This window comes from Chiloscyllium plagiosum, unplaced genomic scaffold, assembly GCF_037043375.1.
Source record: "Chiloscyllium plagiosum isolate Xiang-an unplaced genomic scaffold, Cpla_swu_hap1 HiC_scaffold_4, whole genome shotgun sequence".
Lineage (NCBI taxonomy): Eukaryota > Metazoa > Chordata > Chondrichthyes > Orectolobiformes > Hemiscylliidae > Chiloscyllium > Chiloscyllium plagiosum.
The window spans coordinates 60,925,664-60,952,641 of record NW_028270142.1 but is presented as its reverse complement, the minus strand read 5'-3'; the positions used below and the strand labels follow the sequence as shown (position 1 = coordinate 60,952,641).

The 26,978-nt window shown below is 42.1% G+C and overlaps 1 protein-coding gene across 2 annotated transcripts in view; it reads left to right on the top strand.

The window, feature by feature from the left end:
- Positions 1–26,978, top strand: part of LOC122549145 (sperm-associated antigen 1-like) — a 138,743-nt gene that overhangs the window by 44,806 nt on the left and 66,959 nt on the right. For both annotated transcript variants that reach the window (XM_043688483.2, XM_043688486.2), the window contains exon 11: positions 25,476–25,949. In XM_043688483.2, the coding sequence (XP_043544418.2) occupies positions 25,476–25,949 (474 nt within the window). The remainder of the gene's footprint in view (positions 1–25,475; positions 25,950–26,978) is intronic.

Here is a 26,978-nt window from a genome sequence, read left to right as displayed (position 1 = left end):
CTAACCGTGGCAACACCTTTGTAAATCTTTTCTGAACCCTTTCAAGTTTCACAACATCCTTTCTATAGCAGGGAGACCAGAACTGCACGCAATATTCCAGTAGGCCTAATCGTTGACCTGTACAGCTGCAAAATGACCTCCCAAATCATATACTCAATGCACTGACCAATAAAGGCAAGCACACCAAATGTTGTTGTCACTGTTCTACCTGCCTCTGACTCCACTTTCAAGGAACTATGAACCTGCATTCCAAGGTCTCTTTGTTCAGCAACACTCCCCAGGACCTCATCATTAAGTGTATAAGTCCAGCCCTGACTTCCCTTTCTGAAAATGAAACACCTTGCATTCATCTAAATTAAACTCCATGTGCCAATCCTTGGCCCACTGGCCCATCTGATCATGATCCCATTGTACAGGTAACCTTTTTCGCTGTCTACCACACCTCCAATTTTGGTGTCATCTGCAAAATTGCTAACCAAATCTCCGATTTTCACATCTAAATCATTTATATAAATGGCAGAAAACAGTGACCCCTATACCAATCCTTGTGGCACTCCACTGGTCACAGCCCCTCATCTGAAAAGCGCCACTCCACCACCACCCTCTGTCTTCCACCTTCGAGTCAGTTCTGTATCCAAATGGCTAGTTCTCCCTGTATTCCATGAGATCTAACCTTGCCTACCAGTCTACCATGAGGAACCTTGTCAAATGTCTTACTGAAGTCCATATAGATCACATCCACCACTCTACCCTCAACCATTCTCTTTGTTACATCTTCAAAGAACTCACTTAAGTTCATGAGACATGATTTCCCACGCAGAAAGCCATGTTGACCATTCCTAAAAAGTCCTTGCCTTTTCAAATACATGCTGAAAATGTGTTGCTGGAAAAGCGCAGCAGGTCAGGCAGCATCCAGGGAACAGGAGAATCGACGTTTCGGGCATAAGCCCTTCTTCAAATACATGTACATTCTCTCCCTCAGGATTCCCTCCAACAACTTGCCCGCCAGTGATGTTAGGCTCACCGTGAGCCAGCCTCCAGTGTTCTGGTACCTCACCTGTGGCTATTGATGATACAAATGTCTCAGGAAGGGACCCAGCAATCTTTTTCCTAGCTTCCCACAAAGTTCTAACGTATACCTGATTAAGTCCCAGGTTTTATTCACCTTTTTGTGTTTTGAGCGGTCCAGCATCATCTCCTCTATAATATGGACATTTTTCAAGATGTTTCCCCATTTTCTTTATCTTCCATATTCTTCTCCACAGTAAACACTGATGCAAAATACTCTTTTAGTATCTCCTGCAGTTCCACCCATAAGTGACCTTGCTGATCTTTAAGGGTCCTATTCTCTTCCTAGTTACCCTTTTATCCTTAATGTATTTTTAGAATCCCTTTGGATTCTCCTTAACCATATTTGCCAAAACTATCTCATGTCCCCTGTTTGCCCTCCGTATTTTCCTCTTAAGTATACTCCTACTGCTTTTATACTCTTCTGGAAAATCTCTCAATTTCTGCTGTCTCTACCTGACATATGCTTGCTTCTTATTCTTGACCGAAACCTCAATTTCTCTAGTCATTCAGCATTACCTACACCTACCAGCCTTGCACTTCATCCGAACAGGAACATACTGTCTCTGGAATCTGGTTATCTCATTTTCCCAACTTTCCTGCTATCCTTTTATCTGTGAACATCTGTTCCCCTGTCAACATTTGAGAGTGCTTGCTTAATACTGTCAAAATTGATCTTCCTTTAGTTTAAAACTTTAACTTTTTGATCTAATCTATCCTTTTCCATCACTTTTTAAAAAAACTAATAGAATTGTGGCCCCAAAGTGCTCCCCCACTGACACTTCAGTCACTTGTCCTGCCTTATTTCCCAAATGTAGGTCAAATGTTGTACCTTCTCTAATAAATATGACCATATACTGAATCAGAGCACTTTTTTTGTACACACTTAGCAAACTCCTCTCCGTCCAAGCCCTTAAAACTATGGCAGTCCCAGTCTTTGTTTGGAAAGTTAGAATCCTCTACCACACCCATCTTATTATTCTTATAATAACTGAAATCTGCTTACAAATTTGTTTCTTAATTTCTAGCTGATTATTCGGGGGGGGGGTTCCATAATATAATCTCAATAAGGTGACCATCCCTTTCTTATTCCTCAGTTCCACCTAAATAACTTTCCTGGACATATTCCCAGGAATATACTCTCTAAATACAGCCATAATGTTATCCTTAATCAAAAACACCACTCCCACTCCTCTTTTGCCCCCCTTTCTGTCCATCCTATCACATCTATACTCTGGAACATTAAGCTGCCAGTTCTTGCCATCCCTGAGCTAAGTCTCTAATTGCTATGATGTCCTAGTCCCATGTTCCTAACCATACTGAGTTCATCTGTGTTCCCTGTTAGGCCTCTTGCATTGAAATAAATGCAGTTTAATTTATCAGACCTACCTCATTCTCTACTTTGTTCCTGCCTACCCTGTCTGTTTGAGTTACTCTTTACCCTTGAGGACCTCCTTTTTAAACTCCTAACTTCCTATATTGTCTCCTCAGAGACTCACCCTTTTTACTTCTTATGTCCTTAGTTCCAATGTGTAGAATGACCTCCTGCTGGTCCTGCTCCCCTTCGAGAATATTCTGCACCCTCTCCGAGTATCTTTGATCCTGGCTGTGGGAAGGCAACACACCATTCTCAGACTGATCACTTTCTGCACTATCTCCCAGGGTCCCACCACCCCTTACGAGTTTACATCCTGAACAGCTCTAGCAAATTTCTCTGCCAGTATCTCAGTCCCCTTTCAGTTTAGATACAATCTGTTGTCCTTATACAAGTCACTTCTACCCAAGAAGGCATTCCAATCATCCAAAAATGTGAATCGTTCTCCCCTGCACTAGCTCCTCAGCCACGCATTCATCTTCTCTATCCTCCTATTCCTGCCCTCACTAGCTTATGGCAGTGGGAATAATCCAGATAATTTTACCCTTGAAGACCTCCTTTTTAAATTCCTGCCTAACTTCCTATATTGTCTCCTCAGAGTCTCACCCTTTTTACTTTATATGTCGTTAGTTCCAATGTGTAGAACCACCTCCTGTTGGTCCTGCTCCCCTTCGAGAATATTCTGCACCCTCTCCGAGATATTTTTGATCCTGGCTCTGGGGAGGCAACATACCATTCAGATGTCTTGTTGACAGCTGCAGAATTGTCTGTCTGTGCCTCTAACTAGAGAGGCCCTTGTCACAATCAGTCGCTTGGAACCTGGTGTGCCCTTCATTACTTTAGATCCAGCTTGGTACCAGAAACCTGGCTGTCAGTGTTGTACTCCCTTGAGAGTCATCACCCCTGACATTTTCACTGGGATAGCCAAAGAAGACTCCTTTAATACCTGCCTCCCTCTCCAAACTTACCTGGAAGTCATCCATCAGCCTGACTATATCTTCAATTTATCACCTTCTCTGCAACAGCCAGCCATCACACCCCCTAGCTCCTGTAAATTCCTTATTGCTTCTAACTGCTGCTCCAACTGATCCATGCGATCCGAAAGGATTCTCAACCAAACACACCTCCTGCAGACATAATCATCAGTAACATGGAAACTGTCCTAATTTCCCACATCCAATTCTGCAGACCCAGAAAATAGCAGTCTTACTGCTCTAGAAACTGTTCCAGACTAGCTTAGTACCTATGTATTCATATTTTTAAAATTTAATCAAGAGACAGATCTCAATAACAACACAATCACAAAAGCCCCACTCTACTCACTATTATAGATTTGCAAAAGAAAACCAGTAAAGTTACACATTTTAAAAAGCCAATTAGTTGTTCCTTGCTGTGAGCTCTAATCCACAGGTTTCTCCAAGGTCAGCTGTGAATTTCGCTGTTTGTTTATTTTTCTTGGAACAAACTCAGATGTCCAGAGATGCTTGAAAACAGATAGCGAAGGCAGCAGATATGGCGGGTTACTGCCAGATGAGACAGCAGTCCAGGTTTCTTTCTCTGTTTGAATCACTGTCTATGTGGTCACTGCCCCTTTTTGTCTTCCTCCTTTTTAAAATGCTGTTGTTTTCATCTTTTTTTACCCCAAAGTTCCAAAACAACACAACAGCTTATGTAAAAAGTATTTACTGCTCCTAGAATTCGAGGAAGCGGTTCCATCCCTGAAAATACCTCAAAGAAGAAGCAGCTCTCACATCTACATCCATCCCCCATCTTGTTATGTAAAAAAAGCAATCATAGCTTTCTTCTAACAGGCTACTAAAAATTCAATAACAAATATTTTTAAAGTAGCTTCAAGTGACTTTAAATATAATGTTTTTGTTATTTCTGACATTTTACTTGTTTTAATCCAAATTATATTGTTATTAAATTATAACTACATATATTTACCTATAGTTGTCAGCTTGGTTCAGTGGTACCATTTAGTTCTGACTCTGAGCTTGAGATTTCAAACCCAATTTCAATTATTTGAGTACATAACCTGGGTTGATGCATCAAAGCAATAATGAGAGAATTCAGCATTGTCACAAATATTGAGGGCTAAATTGGTTAACCATCAAAAGTGCATGCAGGGACAATTATATGTGAAAAACCAGAGTACATTTGATCTAAGTGCTACCTGCTCATTATTATGATTTCTGTGTGCAACTGGTGTTGACTTGCAGCATTGATTGGTCGTATCAGCAGAGAGCCAATCTTAATTTATAACTTCTACTGGAAGCCTACCTGTTTCTTTAAAGGGATGGGAAATTTTGACTGGGGTAAATAGTAGACTTTCTTTGTAAATTGAATCAAATGCAGCAGGAAAGGTTTACATTTATATTATATCTTTCAGGACCGCCACACATTTCAAAAACAATGAAAGAATTGAAATGGCTGTGAAGGAGATTGCAGGAGGAGTAGGGATAAGAAGGAAACTCGAGAAGGGGTACAGGGATGAGGAAGGCTGCAAAAAGAGTATGGGTCAGAAGGAGGCTGCAAGGGGTTTGGGAGAAAAGGAGAGGTATGATGAAATTCAGAGGCTGCTAAGGAAGTGGGTGGGAAAAGAAGCCAGGGTGATCGAATGGGACAACCAGGCTATGAGCATTATGAGTGGTAAAGAAGACTGCAATGGAGGTGGGAACGAGGAGCAGGCTGAAAATAGAGTGAACGGTTTCAAATCTACCTACCAGGGAGTACTCAGTTAGCTGGGATCTGAGAAAGTTTCAAGTCACTGAGGTAATGAATTCCTTGCAAATGAATGTGGAATGTCTACTGTAGACCTGTCCAAGTTCAGGAGCTACCAAACTTGGCAAAAAAAAGTAGTAGATCCTACCACAATGAACACTTGTCAGCAATTAAATTTAAATCTAAATTGGGATCCAAGGTGCAGTAATTAAGTCTGTAATGGTCTGGTTAAAAAGTTCCAGCTTTGTTCATATGTGACAGAAATGCATTAGTTGCAACTTCCACCAGTCTGCGGAAGATAGGTAGTGCGGTGGCGTTTCAAGTATAGATTTGTGTGTCTGTTAATTTGGGGGAAGGAAATCTTTGTTGTAATTTAGGGCTGCTATTTTGTACCAGTTCAAATACTGTGGTGTCTATGGAATTAATGGTTTCATTCTGTAACCTTAGGTTTAGTAGAGAGTTGATACTTATTGAATATGTTGATGAATTATTCTGATTTGTTTGTGTGAGAGTCCAACTACCCATGTTTCACCATAAATACAGAAGGTATTGTTACTAAACAAAATGTCATGAAATAAGTGAATGTAATAGTGAAGAAGTTGCCCCCAAAAATCAAAATGTAGTGCTTAAAAAAAAATCTCAAGAGGAATCAGAGCAAGTTATTCCAACATAAAAACCACCTCAAACACTTATTTGCCAAATGGTAACCCCTCCCTACAATGTTTCCATTGAAGTTGCCTCTCATCTTTCCCATCCCCATGAGCATTATCCTAATGTCTCGCAAGCTCCCCTAAACTCTCACAAAATAAGTGTGGAGATGGACAGTTCAGCCCTTCGAGCATGGCTGTTATCTGTTACATTTCAAATTCCACATTCCCATGTACCCCAAGAACCTTTTACGCCCTTGCCAAACAAGAATCTATCTACCGATGTCTTAAGAATATTCAATGACCCATTCCACAACATTCTAAAGCAGAGAGTTTCAAACTCTTATGACTCTGAGGGGGGAGCAAAACTCCCATTCACTACTGACCTAAAAGAGTGATTCCTGATTTTAAAATAATCCCACTTAGCTCTGTGCTTACCCTCAGGGGAAACATCGACAAGAGCAGTCAGGAATCAACTCACCTCTGACTTCCTAGCAGAGCGGTTTATGGGAAGATCTCTGGGACACCCGCACCAATCAACCACACCGCCCTGTGGCCCAACATTTCATCTCCCCCTCCCACTCTGCCGAGGACATGGAGGTCCTGGGCCTCCTTCACCGCCGCTCCCTCACCACCAGACGCCTGGAGGAAGAACACCTCATCTTCCGCCTCAGAACACTTCAACCCCAGGGCATCAATGTGGACTTCAACAGTTTCCTCGTTTCCCCTTCCCCCACCTCACCCTAGTTCCAAACTTCCAGCTCAGCACTGTCCCCATGACTTGTCCTACCTGCCTATCTTCTTTTCCACCTATCTACTCCACCCTCCTCCCTAACCTATCACCTTCATTCCCTCCCCCACTCACCTATTGTACTCCATGCTGCTTTCTCCCCACCCCCACCCTCCTCTAGCTTATCTCTCCACGCTTCAGGCTCTCTGCCTTTATTCCTGATGAAGAGCTTTTGCCTGAAACGTCGATTTTGCTGCTCCTCGGATGCTGCCTGAACTGCTGTGCCCTTCCAGCACCACTAATCCAGAATCTGGTTTCCAGCATCTGCAGTCATTGTTTTCATCTAAATTTCTGGAAATCATCCCAGCCGGATCAACCTATCCTAATAAAGTTAAAAACCACACAACACCAGGTTATGGTCCAACAGATTTATTTGGAAGTACAAGGTTTCAGAGCCTCATAAGATTAACTTACTCATCAGGTATCAATCTAATAATTTGCTCTGAACCACCTCTTTCACATTCTGGTCCTTTTGGAAGAAAATTGTGAAACTTGAAAGGGTTCAGAAAAAATTTACAAGGATGAAACCAGAATCGAACAGTTTGAGCTATAAGAAGAGGCTGAATAGGCTGGTGCTGTCTTCTCTGGAGCTGATGGGTGACCTTATTGAAGTGTTTAAAGCATGAGGGGCATGGATAGGGTGAATAGCCAAGGTTAGGGGAATCTAAAACTAGAGGGAAAAGGTTTAAGGTGAGAGGGGAAAGAGTTAAAAGGGACCTTGGGGGCAACTTTTATGCAGAGGGTGGTGTGCTTATGGAATGAGCTGCAAGAGAAAGTGGTGGGGGTTGGTACAATGGAAAGGCATCTGGATGGGGGTATGAATAAGAACAGTTTAGAGGGATATGGGCCAAATACTGACAAATGAGACTAAATTAATTTAGGATATCTGGTTGGCATGGATGAGTTGAACCAACGTGTCTGTTTTTGTGCTGTGCATCTCTATAAGTCTATTTACATCCTTCCTGTAAAAAGGAGTTTCTCATAATACTAAGATGTGGCCTCAACAATACTCTATAGTTAAAGCATAAAATCTTTCATTTCCTCCCGTGGAAAACGATAACATAACATTAGCCTTCTTGATTTCATGCTTTACCTGCATACTAACATTTTGTAACTCATGCATTGTGAGTCCATCTACAGCATGTAGACTCCAGTAGTTCAAGAAGACAGCTCACCACTACCTTCTCAAGCACAACTCAGGATGAGCAATAAATGCTGGTCAGTCAGCAATACTCACATCCTACAAATGTATTAAAAACCAACTGCACTAGAACACCTAAATCGTTCTGCATTTTAGAATTCTGATGCGGTTCTCCATTTAAATAATGCTCAGCTTTTTCATTCTCCACGCCAAAGTGAATAACTTCACATTTTCCTACATTGTACTCTACCAACCAGATTTTTACCTGCTCACTTAAACAATCTATACCATGCTGCAAAATCCATATGTCTTCTTCGCAACATATTTTCTTACCTGTTTGGTGGAAAGACTTAACAGCCATCTAGGTTTGTGTAATATGTCACATCAGTCATATTTTACTTCGATCTTTTACTTGTAAATTCTGTGTCCTATGTATCCTGCCCCACTAACTACCTGATGAAGGAGCAGTACTCCAAAAGTTTGTATTTTCAAATAGTTCTGTTGGATTATAACCTGGTGTTGTGTGATTTTCAATTTTGTCCACCCCAGTCCAACACTGGCACCTCCACATCATGGCTATCTATTTAGTGTCATTTGTGACTGTAGCTACCTTGTCTTTGCTCCCTTACTTAACTCATTTATAAACATTGAAGGCCCAGCCAAGTCCCTGCAGGATTCCTGCCAATTAGACAAATCCTTATTTATGCATAATGTCTATTATTGACAGCCAGCCAATTTTCTATGCTTGCAAATATGTTACCTCCATAAACTTTTATTTTCAGTAATAATGTTATTAAATGCTTTCTGGAAATCCAGGTGCAGTATATCTACAGGATCCCCTTTATCCACAGCATATTTTATTTCCCTTAAAAAACTCCAATAAATTGGTTAAATGTAAATTCCCTTTGACGAAACTCTTCCTGATTACCTAGGAACAAGAGTAGGCCATTCAGCCTGTCAGGGCACCCCTACCATTCAATACGATCATTGAAAATGGAACACATCAATGCCTTTTACTCGCAGCATCCCCATAACTTCTCCACCACTGGTAATTATAAATCTATTCACCTCTGCCTTATGCTCACTCAAAGACTGAGTTTCCACAGCCCCTGTGGTAGACAATTCCAAAGGTTCACAACTTTCTGGGTAAAATCATTTCTCCTCATCTCTGACCTAAGTGGCATTCTGCTTATTTTTAAATAGTGCCCCATGGCTTCAGACTACCCAAACAGCAGAAACATCTTATCCATTTCCATCCTTTTAAATATTTTGTATGTTTCAATTAGATCAGTTTTCATCTTTGAAAGTCTAGAGAATGCAAACCAAGTTTGCCAAATCTCTCTTCATAAGACTGTTCTACCACCCTGGAAACCAATCTGATGAACCTTCATTTCACCGCCTCCAAGGTAGTAATTTCTTTCCCAAGATAAGGAGAGCAAAGCTGCACACAGTTCTCCAGGTGTGGTCTAACCAAGCTACCATACAATTAAAGCAATATTTAACTATTCCTGTACTCAACTCTTACAATAAAAGCTAACATTTCATTTGTCTTCCTATAATTTACACATTAGCTTTCATTGACTCACCCAGGTCTCTTGCATCTACACTTACTAGCCTCTTACCATTTAAGAAATAATCTGCACAGCTGTTTCTCCTGCCTAAGTGAATAATCATATATTTTTCCACATTATATTCCATCTGCCATGTTCTTGCCTATTAATGAAACCTGTCCAATCCCCATTTACATTTTCCTCACGGTACTTATTCCTGGTTAGCTTTGTAATCACATGCAAATTTGGAAATATTACATTTTGGTTCCCAACTCCAAATCATTGATACATATTTTGAACAACTGATCCAAGAACTGATCCAACAAGTTTGTCAAACATGATTTCCCATTCGCAAATCCATGTTGACTATGGCCAATAAGACTCATCTCAATCTGTTTAATAGATTCTAGCATTTTGCTACCATTGATTTGAACTAACAGATCTTAGTTCTGGTTTCTCTCTTGCTCCCTTCTTGACATTTTCCACTTTCCATCCACAGGAATCATTCCAGATCTATTGAATTTTGGAAGATAATGGGGCAGCATGGTGGCTCAGTGGTTAGCACTGCTGCCTCACAGCACCAGGGAGCTTGGTTGGATTCCAGCCTCGGGCTACTGTCTGTGTGGAGTTTTCACATTCTCCCAGTGTCTGCATGGGTTTCCTCCAGGTGCTCCGGTTTCCTCCCACAGTCCATAGATTAGATTCCCTACAGTGTGGAAACAGGCCCTTCGGCCCAACTAGTCCACACCGACCCTCCAAAGAGTAACCCACCCAGACCCATTCCCCATATTTATCCCTGACTAATGCACCTAACTCTATGGGCAATTTAGCATGACCAGTTCACCTAACCTGCACATCTTTGGACTGTGGGAGGAAACCGGGGCACCAGGAGGAAACCCATGCAGACAAGGGGAGAATGTGCAACACAGTGGCCCAGTGGTTAGTACTACTGCCTCACAGCGCCAGGGACCTGGGTTCTTGTGCAGGCCAGGTGAATTGGCCATGCTAAATTGACCATAGTGTTAGGTGCATTAGTCAGAGGGAAATGGGTCTGGGTGGGTGGCGTCGGTGTGGACTTGTTGGGCTGAAGGGCCTGTTTCCACACTGTAGGGAATCTTTAAAAAAAAAATCACTAATACATTGACTATCTCTATAGCCACATCTTTCAATACTTTGGGAAGTAGAATATCAGGTCCTGGGTATTCATCAACTTTCAGCCCCATTTATTTCTCTAGTATAGTTTCCTTTAAAACAATAATTTCCTTCCTCCTCATTCTTTTTCGGTACTTAGGTCTCTAGTTCTAGGGGATTTCTTGCATCTTCCTCAGTGAAAACAGGCACAAATCATTTTCTTCGTGACCTGCAACACATTATCAATGAGGATGAGCACCTCACCAAGACCTTCCCCACACCTCCACTACTTGCCTTTAAACAACCGCTAAACCACAAACAGATCATTGTTCGTAGCAAATTGCCCGGCTCTCAGGACAACTCCATACAACCCTGTCACGGTGGACGCTGCAAGACGTGTCAAATTGTGGGCATAGATACCACTATTACGCCCTTCAGCCCAACAAGTCCACACCGACGCCACCCACCCAGACCCATTTCCCTCTGACTAATGCACCTAACACTATGGTCAATTTCTCCTTTGCCCATTATAAATTCTCCTGACTCTGCCTTTATTACAGCTAAAAATCACACAACACCAGGTTATAGTCCAACAGGTTTAATTGGAAGCACACTAGCTTTCGGAGCAACGCTCCTTCATCAGGTGATAGTGGAGGGCTCGATCGTAACACAGAATTTATAGCAAAAATTTTCAGTGTGATGTAACGGAAATTATACATTGAAAAATTGATTGTCTGTTAAGCCTTTCATCTGTTAGAATGCAGTGATAGTTTCACTTCTTTCATGTGTAAATCACAAAACCTTTTTTTTAAAGTTGCATTCTTGGGTTAGCTGTGATAGCTAGACAATATGTTGAAGATGTTAGCCCCCTGTGTTCTCTGTCTATGACCTGATGTTTACATTGATTCTAATCTAAAAAGTGAGATAACAGAGTTTTATATGAATTCATGCAGTATTTGAGCTCAGAGTTCTACATGAATGTATGCAGTTTTTGAGCAAAGTGCAATGTCTGTGTGTGTCTTGTCTGTCTGGGGTGGGGGTTGTGAGTGTGAGAAAGTGTGTGGGTGTGTAGTGAGTGCAGAATGTCTTAAGTCTGTGAGGGGGGTGCATGTGTGAGCGTGGGAGTGTGTGTGTCTATAAGGATGTGTATGGGTGTCTGTGTGCGCGTCTGTGTGTACCTATGTCCATGTGTATGTGAGAGTGTGTGTGTGTGTGTGTGTGTGTGTGTGTAGTGCAATGGCGATCACCTGTAATGTGACATGAACCCAAGGTCCCGGTTGAGGCCCTCCCTATGGGTACCGAACGTAGCTATCAGCCTCTGCTCGGCCACTTTCCTCTGCTGCCTGTCCCGAAGTCCACCTTGGAGGATGGTCACCCGAAGGTCCGAGGCTGAATGTCCTGGACCACTGAAGTGTTCTCCAACTGGGAGGGAACCCTCCTGTCTGTTGATTGTTGTGCGGTGCCCATTCATCCATTGCCGTAGCCTTTGCTCGGTTTCCCCAATGTACCATGCCTCTGGGCATCCTTGCCTGTAACATATAAGATAGACAACGTTGGCTGAGTCACATGAGTACCTGCCATGTACAAGGTGGGAGGTGTTCCCACGCGTAATAGTGGTATCTATGCCCACAATCTGACACGTCTTGCAGCGTCCACCGTGACAGGGTTGTATGGAGTTGTCCTGAGAGCCGGGCAGTTTGCTACGAACAATGATCTGTTTGAGGTTTAGCGGTTGTTTAAAGGCAAGTAGTGGAGGTGTGGGGAAGGTCTTGGTGAGGTGCTCATCCTCATTGATAATGTGTTGCAGGTCACGAAGAAAATGGCGTAATTTTTCAGCCCCTGGGAAGTACTGAACAACGAAGGGTACCCTGTCAGTTGCAGCATGTGTCTGTCCCCTAAGGAGGTCATTACGGTTCCTTGCTGTGGCATGTCGGATTTGGCGGGCGATGAGTTGAGCATCGTACCCCGTTCTTGTGAGGGCATCCTTGAGTACTTCCAGGTGTCCATCACGTTCCTCCTCATCTGAGCAGATCCGGTGTATGCGTAGGGCTTGTCCATAGGGAATGGCTGTTTTAATATGTTTTGGGTGGAAGCTGGAGAAGTGTAGCATTGTAAGGTTGTCTGTGGGTTTGCGGTAGTGTGGTGCTGAGATGTCCGTCTTGATGGAGACGCACGTGTCCAAGAATGAGACAGAGAGTCGAGAGTAGTCTATGGTGATTTTGATGGTGGGATGAAACTTGTTGATGTCACTGTGTAGTTTTATCAGTGACTCCTCACCATGGGTCCAGAGGAAGAAAATGTCATCAATGTACCTGGCGTACATTGGAGATCCTGCATAGAGAAGAAATCTTGTTCGAACCTGTGCATAAAAATGTTGGCATATTGGGGTGCAAATTTGGTCCCCATGGCTGTACCGTGTGTCTGGATGAAGAATTGGTTGTCAAAGGTGAAGACGTTATGATTGAGAATAAAGCGGATGAGTTGTAGGATGGTGTTTGGAGACTGGCAGTTGTTGATGTTGAGTACTGAGGCTGTTGCCGCGATGTCATCCTTGTGGGGGATGCTGGTGTAGAGTGTGGAAACGTCCATTGTGACGAAGAATGTTCCCGGTTCGACAGGTCCGTAGGTGCTGAGTTTCTGTAAGAAACCCGTAGTGTCGCGACAGAAGCTGGAGATCCCCAGTACAATAGGTTTCAAGATGCCTTCCACGTAGCCAGAGAGATTCTCACATAGGGTCCCATTGCCCGACACAATGGGACGTCCCGGTGTGTTGGCTTTGTGTACCTTTGGAAGGCAGTAGAAGTCGCCTAAACGAGAAGTACGTGGGCGCGTATGGAGCTCTGAAGGACTGGATACAAAGTTCTGATCAGTGTGTTCTTTGGTCGGATCAGCTGGTAGTTGCCTGTAGTGTTCAACAGACAGGAGGGTTCCCTCCCAGTTGGGGAACACTTCAGTGGTCCAAGACATTCGGCCTCGGACCTTCGGGTGACCATCCTTCAAGGTGGACTTCGGGACAGGCAGCAGAGGTTGATAGCTAAGTTCGGTACCCATAGGGAGGGCCTCAACCAGGACCTTGGGTTCATGTCACATTACAGATGATCACCATTGCACTACACACACACACACACACACATATTCCTACACACACACACACACACATATTCCTACACACACACCACACACTCTCACATACACACGGACACAGGTACACACAGACACCCACACATACCCTTATAGACACACACACTCACACATACACCCCCTCACAGACTTAAGACACTCTGCACTCACTACACACACACACTTTCTCACACTCACAACCCCCACCCCGGACAGACAGACACACACACACACAGACAGACAAAGACCCACATGCACACATATATTTTGTGGGGTGAATTTGTACTTGCAGAGTAGCATTGCACTTTGCTCAAAAACTGCATACACTCATGTAGAACTCTGAGCTCAAAAACTGCATGAATTTATATAAAACTCTGTTATCTCATTTTTTAGATTAGAATCAATCTAAACATCAGGTCATAGACAGAGAACACAGGGGGCTAACACCTTCAACATATTGTCTAGCTATCACCATTGTTAACAGCTAACCTGAGAATGCAACTTTAAAAAAAGGTTTTGTGATTTACACATGAAAGAAGTGAAACTATCACTGTATTCTAACAGATAAAAGGCTTAACAGACAGTCAATTTTTCAATGTATAATTTCCGTTACATCACACTGAAAATTTTTGCTATAAATTCTGTGTTACAATCGAGCCCTCCACTATCACCTGATGAAGGAGCGTCGCTCCGAAAGCTAGTGTGCTTCCAATTAAACCTGTTGAACTATAACCTGGTGTTGTGTGATTTTTAACTTTGTACACCCCAATCCAACACCGGCATCTCCTAATCTTTATTATAGCTACATTTGTTTCAGCCAAATGTTTCCTTTTTATATACCTATTTTCATGTTTTTTTCTTTTGCCAGATTGCGTTTGTATTCTAATCTCCCTTTTCTTATCAGCTTCTTAGTTTTTCATGAGGTTTTCTAAATGTACAGTTGTAACCTTTTTTAAGGGTCACAGTGGTTAGCATTAATGCTGCACAGCGTCAGGGACCCAGGTTCAATTCTAATCTCGGACGACTGTCTGTATGGAATTTGCATATTCTCCCAATATCTGCATGGGTTTCCTCTGGGTGCTCTAGTTTCCTCTCACAATTCATGATGTGTAGGTTTAGTGGATTGGCCATTCTAAATTGCCATGTCATGTCCAGGGATGTGCAGGCTAGGTGGAATAAACATCAGTAAATGCAGGGTTGTGGAATGTAGATGGGCATGGTTGGGATGTTCTTTGGTGGGGTGGTGCACACTCGAGGGGCTGAATGGTTTCAGTCTGCACTGTGGGGTTCTATGATTCAATGATTACGAAGCGGGGGCAATGTGAAATGAAAACACTGGAGTAGAATCCTGAAGGCATGATGATGCGTCTGTGATGTGTCAGTAGTGGGAATCCTACAGGGCAACACTATGGCTAGGATGTGGCAGGGAGCAAATTATACCATCTGTATAGTCAGTTGACTCACCTAAATGCTGCAGATTGTGAATTAGTGCTTGGTTTTGAATCAACAAAGATTATAAATAGCTGCCATAGGTTAACCTGTGGAAGTCAGTCATATTAGGAAGAAAAGGGAGAGGAGGTCACTGCCAGAATGAAATGTGGAGGTTAGATTGATAGGAAGAAGTCTGTGGTTAACCTCAGAGGAGCAAGTTGTTGTTATGGCTTTTTAACAAGGCCCCCATACTGTTCTTGCAGTTGAGTCTAAAGGAGTTACCTATCCAGGATTCATGGGGAAATATTCTTCAAGGACAATGCACAAAACTGATCAATCAATAACCTTGTCTATCTAAACCTCATGGATCCCTTGCGGAGGAAGAATGGGACAGAGAGAGGCAGGATCAGGTGCTAGAGGCACTATTGCAGCAACAAGACAAAGAGGGCCAGCCTCTATTTCGGCAAGCTACAGAAAGGGAGAGTAGACTTGTGGCAGAGGGTTGCAGCAATTGGGTCCAATACTAGTCCATGGTATCCTGGACTTGATCAAAGCTACCCGTCTTCCCTTCACCCTGTTTCCACATGGGCAACTCCTACATTAACAAATGGATTGGAGGCAGATTGTTGACTGGGTTGCCAAGTGGAATTACACTCATGGATGCCCCATACCTGCTTGAGGCCTGGAGGACCCCAGCATATTGAAGGGATTCTTGCAGGTGCACATTCAGCACCTTGCAAGAAAACCCCAGATGCAAGCGGAAAATGCCCCTCTTCTCTTGTAAGACAAATGTGTACCTCCATTCTCGAGTTGGAATAGCAACTGAAGAAGATGGTAGTGGTTTCTTTACCCCTCCTGCTTTGCCACTGTTGCATTGAATTTGTGGTCAAGGGAATGATATGCATAATTGCACATATCCCTGGCATCTACTGGGTGATGTGCTAGATCTGGTTCTCTACAAGAGTTGTAAATCTCTCAACTGGAGGAAGCCATGCACACAAATGCCTGTGACATGGTCCATGTAGATTCCATCTTTCACATATGGCCTGTAACCTTCAACAGTTTCACTAGATATTCATCTGATCTTCAGTACAACTCCAGCAAGCTCCATGCCATTGTATTAGTCTAGAGTTCAACCAATAAAATCTCCAATAGCTGGAGACATACTTGGCACAAAGGGCGATGGTTGTGGTTGTTGGTGGTCACTCATTGCTGCAGAAGTTCCTCAGGTTGTTAGCCCAGGTCCAACCATCTTCAGCTGCTTCACAATAACCTTCCCTCCAATCATAAGGTCAGAAGTGGGAATGTTTGTTAATGATCCCACCATGTTCAGTACCAGTCACGACTCCTCAGATACTGAAGAAATCAATGTCTAAATGCAACAAGGCCTGCACAATATCTATGATATCCTGATGGAAGAGCCAAGCACATCAGAGCAAAGGGAGCATTAAAGCATTAAAAACTATCTACAGCCATAAATATCAAGTGGTTGATCCACCTCTATCTCCTCCTGAAGTTCCCAGCATTATAGATGCTAGTCTTCTGCAGTTCCATTCACTTCATATGATGATAAAGAATGGTTGAAGGTACTGTAGGCCCTGACAATATTCACAATCGTACTGAAACTTTGTGTTCCACAACTAGCCACACCTCTCGGCAAGCTGTTTCAGTTCCGCATCTACCTGATAGTGTGGAAAAATTGCCCAGCAAAGTCCTATCACTAAAAGCAGGAAAAATACAACATACCCTACTGCCACCCATTCAGTCTATTCATGAACATAGGCAAAGTGATGAGAGGTGTGATTGATAGTGCTATCAATCACTTGATAGTGCTATCAAGTGATACTTACTCAGCAACAACCTGCTCACTGAAGCATAAGTTGGGTTCTGCCAAAGCCACTCAGGTTTAATCTCATTACAGCCTTGGTCCAAAAATAAACCAAATAGATGGAAGAGTGTGACTTCCTTGACAACAGGCATTATTTGACTAGGTATGACATCATGAAATCTTACCAAAACTGGTCTCAGTGGGAGTCAGGGTTGGTTGGGTGTTGATTAGGTCATATCCAGCACACAAAGGAAGATTGTTGCTTTTGTTTAAGATCATTCATCTCAGATCCTGAGGGTAAAGCCCTCCGACAAAGCTGCATTAACAGGACATGTCCTTCCCTCAATAAGGTCAGAAGTGGGAATACATACTGATGATTGCACAATGTGTTCAATGCCATTTATGACTTTTCAGAACTGAAGCAGTCTGATTCCATGTGCAGCAGTACCTGGACAACTTTCAATCTTAAGCTGATGGTTAGCAAGTAACATTTCTGCCACATAACAATCATCTCCAAAGAGAGAGAATGTAATCATCTCCCCTTGACCTTCGATGGCATTAAATCACTAAACAGCAAACTCAAAATCTCGGGTAGTCACCATGGCTAGAAACTAAACTGGGATGGCCATACAAATACTGTGGCTACAAAAACAGGGAATTCAGAGACTGGGAATTCTTCAGTGAGTAACTCACCTGTTGACTCTGCAAACCATGTCAACCATCTATGAGTCAAAAAGTGTGGCACTGGAAAAGCATAGCCAGTCAGGCAGCATCCGAGAAGTAGGAGAGTCGACATTTCAAGCATAAGTTCTTCATCAAGAATGACAATCATGTACAGGCGTGAGTACGCTCCATTTCGCTGGATAAGTACAGCTTAGACAACACTGAAAAGCTTGATATCATCCAAGCAAAAAGCCAACCACTTAACTGGCACCACATTTACAATCTTAGATTTTCAGTCTGTGTATCATCCACACATGATGTACTACAGAGGCTCCTTCATCATCACTATTATCTAGAAGAACAAGGGCAGTAGACACATTGGAATAGCATCATGCTCCAAGCCACGTGCCTTTCTGACATGAAAAAAGCATAATTCCTTCAGTGTTGCTGGTCAGAATCCTGGAGCTTTATTCCTAATAGCACTGTGGATGTCCCTTCACCCCAAGAACGTACAGTGGTTCAAGAGCATGGTTCAGCATTATTTTAAGGACAATTAAGAATGGGTGATAACGTTGGCCCAGTCAGTAACATTCATGCCTTATGAAGGAATAAACAAAATAATTGTTATCCCAAGCTAAGAACCCAATATTTCATTACAACTCTAGTTCTCAGGCATGTGATCTTTCTAGGTGTCTTAAAATATTTGGAGAGATGAGGAATGGTATGAAAATTAGATAACCCCTTGAGAGAAATGACGTTAAGGGGCTACATTGATAGAGTAGGGGAACAGGAGTGATTAAACTGCCCTGCACAGAGCTGGCATAGACTTAAATGAACCAAATGGTCTTCCTCTATGTCGGAAACAGACTTAAGTCTGGATTAAACTGCATGATAATTTTACTGTTTCATTTTGCTTTATTTTAATCTTGGATAGCACAGTATGTTTCTAAATCAAAATAACTCCAGATAATATTTTGATTCAATCCCAGAGTACTATAAATTTAGAGATATAGATCATTTATTTCAGTACACTTTTGCTTTTGTAATATCAAACATGCCAATCTAGCATCTCATTACCAAGGGACAAACTCTTAAAACACCAAGAAATTGATCATATGTTGCTTTTTATTCCAAACAAAAGCTGAAATAGATCAACTGTCAGTTCATAAACTTCAACAGTAGTTGGTGGCCCCTGTGCCGACTAATGACTCCAGTAACTTCTACCCCAATTTAGTGAAAACTCATACCCAACAACCACTGCGCTTTGTGGTTTCGCCCGCCATGTCAACTCACCAACTAGCCACCTTGCATAAACCTTGTAGCCATGCTGAGATTAACTTAAACAAAGTTAATACCTATCACAGACTTCGCTATGCAGAATAAATACTCATTCATGAAAGATCATTAAATACACTTAAATCCCCTAACCTACTTACTCACTTATAAAAATAAAAGTTTCTATTTATAACTCCACATTAAAATCAGATGTTTCTTTGTTTGAGTTATCAATGCAACTGTGAACTTAAAACTCTCCCACTTTAATAACGAAAGATTGTTGAAAGCAGACCAGCAGATTTAATGTATAATGAAAGCAAACTGAGATTGAAGCTGCTAGTAACGTTTTTTTTCAACTCATGCAGGCAGTGTTATTTTTAAAAAGTGCAGGATATTTAAAAAGCTTCACAAATTACAATTCCTACATATCTTATGTGCCCTTTATGAACACATAAGTCAACTGTAAAAGTTTGTAACTCACATAGGATAAGATCCTTTTTAGAATTAAAATGGAGCCTGTTTAAACTTAGTACTGACTTCACATGTCGTTGCTGTTGTCAGGCTTCTATAATGGAAGATTTGCCAGAAATGGGAATGTCTTTCAGAATAGAATATTTTGTAAAGATCCTAGGACTCTCCTCACTACTCTGAACATCTAGGCCAAAGATAGAAAGACTGAGAGTGGCATATACACTGGGAAAGTGGGACTTGAGATAGGAGCAAAGAGGACAGAGAGAACTGTTGGTCGGTGAGGGAGAGAGAAAAAGAAACTTACATTGCTAACTGACACAACAGTGAATCTGCACAGTTACTGCCTCTGCTGTTTGAGTTCATGTATCTCTGGACATTGGAATTCACAAACATCACAATTCACAGCTGACTTTGGAGGAACCTGTGTGGGAGAGCTCACAGCACAGGAACAGTTCTTAAATGTAACCCTGCTGTCAGTCAGCAATAGTGAATAGAGTGTGCTCTTTCTTGATTAAATTTTAAAAATATAAACTGTATGTATGAAGTTAGTCTGGAGCTCTTTTTAAAGAACAAAAAGACAATGCTTTTTTCTGAATCTATAGATTGTGAAGGAGCAAAGATGGCCTTCAGTAGAGTGGAATGCTCTTCCTGTAGGATGTGGGAGTTTAGGGAGAGTTTCCATGTTATTGATGATTATGTCTGCAGGAAGTGTCTTTGGTTGCGAAACCTATAAGATCATATAGATTGGTTGTAGCGGCAGTTAGAGGCAATGAGAAATTTAGACGAGCTAGGGGACGGTGATGGATGGCAGTTATAGGATGGAAGAAAAGCCGCAGATACAGTCAGGTAGGTGGGTGAACTCCAGGAAAGATTGGAGAGGTAGGCAGGTAGTGCAGGAGTCTTCTATGGCTATCCCTATTTCAAACAAGTTTGCTGTTTTGGAAAATGTAGGGGGTAATGGACTCTCAGGGAATGTAACATGAACAGCCACGTTTCTGGTAATAAGACAGGCTGTACTGTAATAAGGGGTCTGTCAGCTTCCAAGCAATTGATTGTGATAGGGACTCTCTAGTTAGAGGCGCTGACAGATGTTTCTGTAGCCAGCAGCAAAAAATCAGAATGGTATGTTGCCTCCATAGTACCAGGATCAAGGATACCTCAGAGAGGGTGCTCTCAAGGGGGAGAGGGACCAGCAGGAGCTCATTGTACACATTGGAACTAATGACATAGGAAGGGAAAAGGATGAGATTCTGAAGGTGAATATAGAAAGTTAGGCAGGAACTTAAAAAGGAATTCCTTGAGGGGAGTAATATCTGGATTACTCCTGGTGATTTGAGCTGGTGAGGGCAGGAATAGGATGATAGAGCAGATGAATGCATGGCTGAGGAGTTGGTGTACAGGAAGGGTTCACATCTTTGGATCATTGGAATCTTTTCTCGGGTAGAAGTGACTAAACAAGAAGGACGGCCTGCACCTGAATTGGAAGAGGGTTGATACACTGGCAAGGAGATTTGCGAGAGCTTATCGGGAGGATTTAAACTAGTATGGTGGCAGGGGTTGGACCCAGGGAGATAGCGAGGAAAGAGGTCAATCGGTGACTGGTACGGTTGGGAAAGGGAGCGAGTCAGTCAGGCCAGGCAGGAGCAAAGGAGAAAACAAGGTAGGACTGATAAATTAAACTGCATTTGCTTCAATGCAGGAGACCTAACAGATGAACTCAGGGCATGGTTCGGAAGATGGGACTGGGATATCATAGCAATTACAAAAATGTGGCTCAGGGATGGACAGGACTAGCAGCTTAATGTTAAGAATACAAATGCAATAGGAAGGATAGAAAGGGGGACAAGAGAGGAGGGGAGGTGGTGTTTTTGACAAGGGATACCATTACTGCTGTACATAGGGAGGATATTCCTGGGAATACACTCAGGGAAGCTATTTGGGTGGAACTGAGAAATAAGAAAGGGATGATCACCTTACTGTGATTGTACTATAGACCCCTTAATAATCAGCAGGAAATTGAGAAAGAAATTTGGAAGGAGATTTCAGTTTTCTGTAAGAATAATAGGTTGGTTACGGTAGAGGATTTTAACTTCCCAAACATAGACTGGGACTGTCGTAGTGTAAGGGATTTAGATGGAGAGGAATTTGTTGATTGTGTACAAGAAAATTTTCTGATTCAGTATGTGGATGTATGTACTAGGGCAGGTGAAAAACCTACTCTTGAGAAATAAGTCAGGGCAGGTGACTGACTTATTAGTGGGGAAGTACTTTGGAGCCAGTGACCATAATTTTATTAGTTTTAAAATAGTGATGGAAAAAGATAGACTGGATCTAAAAGTTGAAGTTCTGAATTGGAGAAAGGCCAATTTTGATGGTATTAGGCAAGAATTTTCAGAAGCTGATTGAGGGCAGATATTTGAAGGTAAAGGGATGGCTTGAAAATCGAAAACCTTCAAAAATGAGATAACAAGACCAGAGACAGTATGTTCCTGTTAGGGTGAAAGGAAAGGCTGGTAGGTGTAGGGAATGCTGGGTGAATAGAGAAATTGAGATTTGGTTAAGTAAAAGACAGGAGCATATGTCAGGTATAGACAGGAGAGATCGAGTGAATCCTTTGTGTATAGAGGCAGTAGAAGTAAACTTAAGAGGAAATCGGGAGGGCAAAAAGGGGACATAAGATAGCTTTGACAAATAGGGTTAAGGAGAATCCAAAGGGTTTTTAATGAATGTTACGGACAAAAGAGTAACTAGGGAGATAGTAGGGCCCCTCAAAGATCGTCAGGAAATGGGGGAGATATTAAACGGGTATCTTACATCAGTGTTTACTGTGGACAAGGACATGGAAGACATTGAATGTGGGGAAATAGATAGTGACATCTTGAAAATGTCTATATTACAGAGGAGGAGGTGCTGGGTGTCTTGAAATTCATAAAAGTGGATAAATCCTCTATGACTCTAAGTGTACCCTAGAACTCTGTGGGAAACTAGGGAAGTAATTGCTGGGCCCCTTGCTGAGATAATTGTATCATCAATAGTCACAGGTGATGTATTGGAAGACTGGAGATTGGCTAATGTGGTGCCACTATTTAAGAAAGGGGGTGAGGAAAAGCCAGGAAACTATAGACTGGTGAGCCTGACATTGGTGGTGGGCATGTTGTTGGAGGGATTCCTGAGGGACAGGATTTACATGTATTTAGAAAGGTAAGGACTGATTAAGGATAGTCAACGTGGCATTGTGCATGGGAAATCATGTCTCATTAACTTGATTGAGTTTTTTGAAGAAGTAACAAAGAGGATTATGAGGGCAGAGCGTTGGATGTGATCGACATGGAATTCAATAAGGCCTTCGACAAGGGTTCTCATAAGAGACTAGTTAGTAAGGTTGGATCTCATGGAATACAGGGATAGCTAACCATTTGGATATAGAACTGGCTCGAAGGTAGAAGACAGAGGGTGGTGGTAGAGGGTTGCTTTTCAGATTGGAGGTCTGTGACCAGCAGTGTGCCACAAAGATCGGTACTGGGGCCACTACTTTTCGTCATTTATATAAATGATTTGGATGTGAACATCAAAGTGGACAGCAAAGAAGGTTACCTCAGAGTACAATGGGATCTTGATCAAATGGGGCCAGTCGGCTGAGGAGTGGCAGATGGAGTTTGATTTAGATAAATGCGAGATGCTGCGTTTTAGGAAAGCAAATCAGAGCAGGACTTACACACTTAATGGTACGGTCCTGGGGAGTGATGCTGAACAAAGAGACCTTGGAGTACAGGTTCATAATTCCTTGAAAGTAAGTTACAGGTAGATAGGATAGTGAACAAGGCATTTGGTATTCCTTTATTTGTCAGAGAATTACGTACAGGAGTTGGGAGGTCATGGTGTGGCTGTACAGGACATTGGTTAAGCCACTTTTGGAATATTATGTGCAGTTCTGGTCTCCTTCCTATTGGAAGGATGTTGTGAAACTTGAAATAGTTCAGAAAAGATTTACAAAGTTAATGTCAGAGTTGGAGAATTTGAGCTATAGGAGGAGGCTGGGATTGTTTTTTTTATTTTTTTTAAATTACTTACAGTGTGGAAACAGGCCCTTCGGCCCAACAAGTCCACACCGACCTTCCGAAGAGTAACCCACCCAGACCCATTCCCCTACATTTACCCCTTCACCTAACACTACAGGCAATTTAGCATGGCCAATTCACCTAACCTGCACATTTTTGGAATGTGGGAGGAAACCCACACAGACACAGGGAGAACGTGCAAACTCCACATAGACAATTGCCTGAGGTGGGAATTGAACCCGGGTCTCTGGCGCTGTGAGGCAGTAATGCTATCCACTGTGCCACCGTGCCACCCTCGAATGTTGGAGGCTGACGGGGTGACCTTATAGAGGTTTATAAAATAATGAAGGGCATGGATAGGATAAACAGACAAGATCTTTTCCCTGGGGTGGGAGAGTCCAGAATTAGAGGGCATAGGTTCAGGGTGAGAGGAGAAAGATATAACAGGGTCCTAAGAGGCAACATTTTTCACACAGAGGTTGGTGCATGTATGGAATGAGCTGCCAGAAGAAGTGGTGGAGGCTGGTACAATTGCAGCATTTAAAAGGCATCTGGACGAGTATATGAATAGGAAGGGTTTAGAGGGATATGGGCCAAGTGCTGGCAACCTGGACTAGATTGGGTAGGATATTTGGTCAGCATGGATGAGTTGGACCAAAGCATCTGTTTCCGTGCTGTACAACTCTCCGACTCTAAGTGATTTGTCGTCAGATAACTGTACATTGGAGAAATCCTGTAATCACTATGAGAGGGCCATTTTGGAAATATTTTCAGAAAAATGAGCATGGTTCAAATATTTGGTAATAGGGAAGTAAGATAAAAATTAAAAGATAACTCTTTTTCTGGAGGAGAATGGTTGAGTAGCATTTGGGCACTAAGAAAGGAGCTGACAGAGAGAATGGTTGAGGATGATGGGTGGGGAGAATGGGGAAAAGAGGACTGTGCTCTTTTGTGATTTACAAAGCTGACAATCTCCCTTTTGTCAAAGCACTGTGCTTGCAGCTAATACCTCTATGAGAACTCATTCTGGCTTTGGAACACATGTGAAAAGCCTGAGATCTCCTAGCCCTCATAAGATTGGGAAAAGAGCTTTGATGATTTTGTTTCTAAATTCTGCCTCTCTTGTCATGTTCATGAGCTAAATCATTTCCTCCCGTACCGTCAAACACTGTGGGTTGAACATTGTCACCCTTACATGATGAGCTTGGAGATTAGAAGGACATTTAAATTTGGCAGAGAGGAGCAAAACCAGAAACATGCTGCCTTCCCACATCCACCAGAATTAAGATCTGGTGGAAAGGTTCATGGTTGTCCTTACCACCAACTGGGGCTCTTCAAATGCCAATTAAGGATTGCATTAGATCCTTAACCTGCCAGCAATGAGACTGACCCAGCAGTAGGTGAGGCTGTGCAATGCAGCATACCCAATGGGTAAAACTGTGCTAGCAGCTTGTCAGCTGATGTAGTGGCTATTTTACTGAAAGCAATAGCAATCAATGCCTGATTGAGGGACTGGACACGGGGAGAGAGTGCCTGCTGGAAGCCAGCCACATGCCTGCTTCCAACACTCCTTTTCCTTTTCTCTGATTGACTGGCAGCTCTTGCTGGGTGGAACCTTCACCCTCAAGTCCTAATTCCAGGCAAAGGCTGATTGATGGCTTTGCCAATGCCTGACCGACATCAAATCGTTGCTCACTGGCCTCTCAGCTCGCTGACAAGACTTCCACCTCCACCACATGATATGCCTGATGGCACTAAATTGAAATAAATTTTGTAAATGAGAAGGAAAAGCTTTTCAGTCACCAAAGCGTTAATGATACAACTAAAGATATATGCTAAAGATCTTGCAGAGGCTGCTGAAGCACTTTATTCTTCTTAGGGTTAACTTGAAGTTCGTGTTCTAATGTGCTCAGTTTTTGACTCACTATTATAAACCAAAATGCTCACTCATTGCACTGACAAAGGGGAATGGACTGCTTTATCATTCAACTAGATACGAGTCTACTTATGACCTCCTTTCACAGATCAACTGATTGCATATCTTACCTAAGTTTTTATACTTCTGCCATTGTTTTCAGTGTGGAATGTTAGGTTGTTTCCACATAAAGCTTTGAATGTAATTTCCTTTCCTCCCCCCCACTTAGACTGCAGTAGTTCTTTCCACTGATGCAATTTAGCCTGTAACATGTTCACTTCCTTACAGAATCTAGTAAGCCGGTGGGTGGAAGGACATCAAAAGCAAAGACTGTAATGGGGAATACACAGAAAAAGTGTTCTCACAAACGGGAAGGTCAGACTAATGAAAAGAACTGCACTAAAGGAAAGGATACTGGCAGTGTTACAACATGGAACAACACTAAAAAAGAAGCTAAAGCTAATTCATCAGCACTGAGCAGAACTGAGCCAAGTAAATTTGCTCATGAAACTAAGGGTGAAAATGTCAAGAATGTTACAATTCCTGAGGCAAGAAAAGGTCATGAACCTTCGAGAACTGATTTGCGTCAAATGTTTCCATCTGGGTCAAGTTCAGAGACAGAAAAAGGAAAGAATAATACATGGGCCTTGCCCCCTGCTGTGGCAAATCTTAAGAGTGAAGGAAATGAGCTGTTTAAAAATGGACAGTTTGGAGACGCAGTGATCAAATACACAAAAGCCATTGCAGAGCTATTTGAATCAGGTAAGGTACCTTCTAATGTATTGACTTCTCTATCTGCATGCACCTATGTATTTATTCTATTTTTATGATGTGATATACACACTTGAGGGCTAAAATGTCTTCATGTATTTGCTGCTATAAAAAATATTACTTTTAATATATTTTAAGATTCTATTTTATAGATGTCAAATAGGGATTCAAATGTAAAGGTATAATAGATCTTTTTTCTCAAAGTAGATCAGAATTCACTTGCAAAACTATTCATTATATCACATTACTGACCATCTCATGTCCTCTATATACAGTGCTAAAACAGCCTATAAACTGCAAAGATTCACAGTGAAATCAAATTATTGTGAAGTGCATGCGACAGCGGAGGCATTTGTTACTGTTATTTAGATGTACGAATACTTCAATTTTTATTTTACCTGTCATCAAGGATCTTTACAAGTGCAACAAATCCATTTCTAAAAGCGTAGCAATTCAAATCCAAAAAAAAATCTAATTTCAATTACTGATTCGTAATAAGTTAGTTTCTTAGGCAGGGTGTGGGTTTGCCAAAGTGTCTGTGTGTTACAAAGGGGAAGAAGTGAGCAATGTCTGCTGTTTTTGCTCCTACGCACCAATCCACCAGTGATTTCTTTGTTTAAACGTTTATGGATTTGAATATTAACAGAATAGAACCACTGGTGTGATGACTGTCAAAGTAGAACAATGAATTAACACATTTTAAGAAGCTACACCCATGGAGTAGAGGGCAGTCAATGGAACTTTGGATCACCAGGTGCAGAGAAAAGGAGAAAAAATTATAATTGGAGGAGAAAATGAAAGCATACTTATCTATGATTTGTCAAACAAAATCATTGCTAAGATATATGGGAGTCCATTGTATTGGTATTAGAAATCTAATGCATGAATTTGCACATCATATGTACATGAGAAGCTTTAAAAAAAAACTCTGGTTGTGGCTAATTTTACATTAATATGTTTTGTCACACAATGACTGACTAAATAAAATTTCCACTCCCTTCCCAAACTGAACATCTGTGC